The sequence below is a fragment of the Alosa alosa genome, chromosome 7 (genome assembly GCF_017589495.1).
Source record: "Alosa alosa isolate M-15738 ecotype Scorff River chromosome 7, AALO_Geno_1.1, whole genome shotgun sequence".
NCBI lineage: Eukaryota > Metazoa > Chordata > Actinopteri > Clupeiformes > Clupeidae > Alosa > Alosa alosa.
Window position 1 is genome coordinate 21,511,675 of NC_063195.1, and position 2,500 is coordinate 21,514,174.

The 2,500-nt window shown below is 43.1% G+C and overlaps 1 protein-coding gene across 1 annotated transcript in view; it reads right to left on the reverse strand.

Annotated features, from left to right (window-relative positions):
• Positions 1-2,500, reverse strand: part of sdk1b (sidekick cell adhesion molecule 1b) — a 296,641-nt gene that overhangs the window by 144,707 nt on the left and 149,434 nt on the right. The window contains 1 exon segment of the mRNA XM_048249003.1: positions 45-178. Within this exon segment, the coding sequence (XP_048104960.1) occupies positions 45-178 (134 nt within the window).

Below are 2,500 nucleotides of genomic sequence, written 5' to 3' on the forward strand. Positions count from 1 at the left end.
CACACACACACACACACACACACACACACACAAACACTACGTACTGGATATGCTCAGGTAGAGGGCGGGGCTGGTCTTGTTTTCTCCGTTGCGTTCGTTCACCGCCTGCACGTAGTATCGCCCCGCGTCCGCCACCGTGGTCGCCAGGACAACTAGCTGATTATCCAGTGTGATCGCTCTGCAACAGGAAAAAGAACAGGGATTTTAGTGACATTACAGTCACTCAAAAATCTTCAGGACTGTTGAAATTCAGTTCAACGGCAGGACCATTACTGAGACAAAATGAATCAGGTATTTGAGCTACATATAAAATGGTAGTTCCCTCCACTGTGCACAACACACACACACACACACACACACACACACACACAAACAAAAACACACACACACACACAAAAAAACACACACAAACATAAACACAAACACACACACACACACACACACACACACACACACACACACAGGGACTGCATTGCAGACACACCACAATCAATTATTACACTTCAAAAGGAACAAGAAACCTCAGATAGCAGAATGACAGTTCACTCTGCCACAACAAACAGCAGTCAGCATCAACAGCCAAACACATCACTCCGAGAGAACATTCCGGACCAGGGACCAGGCCAAACCAAAAGTGAACAGGTTTCTGCGCTCCATATCTGTGACACGAACTGATCTGACCCGAGGTTGCGTGTTAGCCTGCGTGCCTATGCACTCATAATGATTCTCAACTTTTTACTGGATTGCCATGAAGTAAAGGCAAAAAAGGTGTTTCTTTGTTGAACAAATTGGGATGCAATGTGAGCCTTGAATTGGATGCCATGCAGGAATTTGCTAGGATCTCAAAACCGGATTATGAACATGCTTTGCCATAGAGAAACACACGATAGCGTTGGATTATAAACATGCTTTGCCACAAAAACAGACAAAAATGTGGGGTAAATCCAGCTATATGAAGTTATTATTTTGCTGTCACTTCGTCTTTTTTATAACCCAGAATGATGTACTTGGTATCAAATGATAGCTCTGTGTCTCCTCTTTCATCTGACATGTGGCATATCTATCCGATCACGGGTCCGCGAGTAATTCAAACGAGAGTAATGGGTGTGCAGGTGAACGCAGAGAAGTATACACTGTAAATATGATGCAATTTGATTTAATTTCATGATTTTTTTAAATTGTCATACTTGATCGTACGGTCCCACTTCTGCTCTGTCATGCAATAAAGGTTTCATCTTGCTGCGATGAACAGTTCCAAAGCAATGTAACAGAGAAGAAAGGGTGTTTTTTTTGACGCACTGTGCGTCAATCGGGTTCTAAGGGTTAACTAACTTACCTAGCTTAACTAACTAACTAACTAACTAACGTAACTAACTTACCTAGCTAACTAACTTTACAACTAACTAACATAAATTAACTCAACTTAACTAACTAACCTAGCTTAATAACTAACTACAAAAAAAAACAGTAAAAAGCTGTTGATGTTGACACATGTAGACACATTGATGGTCAGGAACACTGAGTTGATTGTGAACCAATCAGGTAACGGCCTTGCCCAGTACTGTCCTTCCATCATGCGTTAATGATGGTAACTGACCGTTGAGGATGTGAAGGGTCAGTGTGGAGAGCTGTAATGAGTTGTTGCTGGTGGTTGCTGCGTCAGGGCTATGCTATGAGTCTTATGAGAGACCGCTGGCTGCAGGACAGAGGGCTTTTATTACACCACTCTCTCTCTCTCAGAGCAGTCTGTCTGACAAATGAGCTCGCTCTCCTCTCATCCCCTATAGTCTCTCTCTGTATCCCTCCATCTCTCTTCCTCTCAACTCCCTATGCTGTCTCTTCATCCCTTCATCCTTTTCTCTCTTCCTCCCTCACACACACTCTCTCTCCCTCACTCTCTATATACATATATATTCCTCCCTACTTTCCTCTCTCCCCCCCCTCTCTCTCCATCCCTCCATTTCTCATTTCCTCTCTCTCTCTTTCTATCTCTCTTTCTCTAACTCTCTATTTCTCATTCTGACACAGCGCACACAAGTCGATACGGCACCAGAGCCTATCAGACACCATCACTGACAGAGACTGCTGATGATTATTATGGAAACACACACACACACACACACACACACACACACACACACACACACACACACACACACACACAAACACACACACACACACACACACAAACACACACACACACACACACACACACACACACACACACACACACACACAAAGAAACACAGCAAGAGAGACAGAGAGAGAACTTGAAAAAAAAGAGAGAAAGAGAGGGAAAAAAAAGAATAAGTTTCCATCTTTTACGGAAAAGTAATGACTCACAAAACCAAAACACAAAACCAAACACAGACTCCACAGAATACTAAGCTACTGACAAACACTTTGTCACAAATCTCTCCGTGTTGAAGAGAGCGATTAAGAATAAGAAAGTCCAAAAGTCTATCTGTACAGCAACACCTCTGTCACCATGACGACAGCC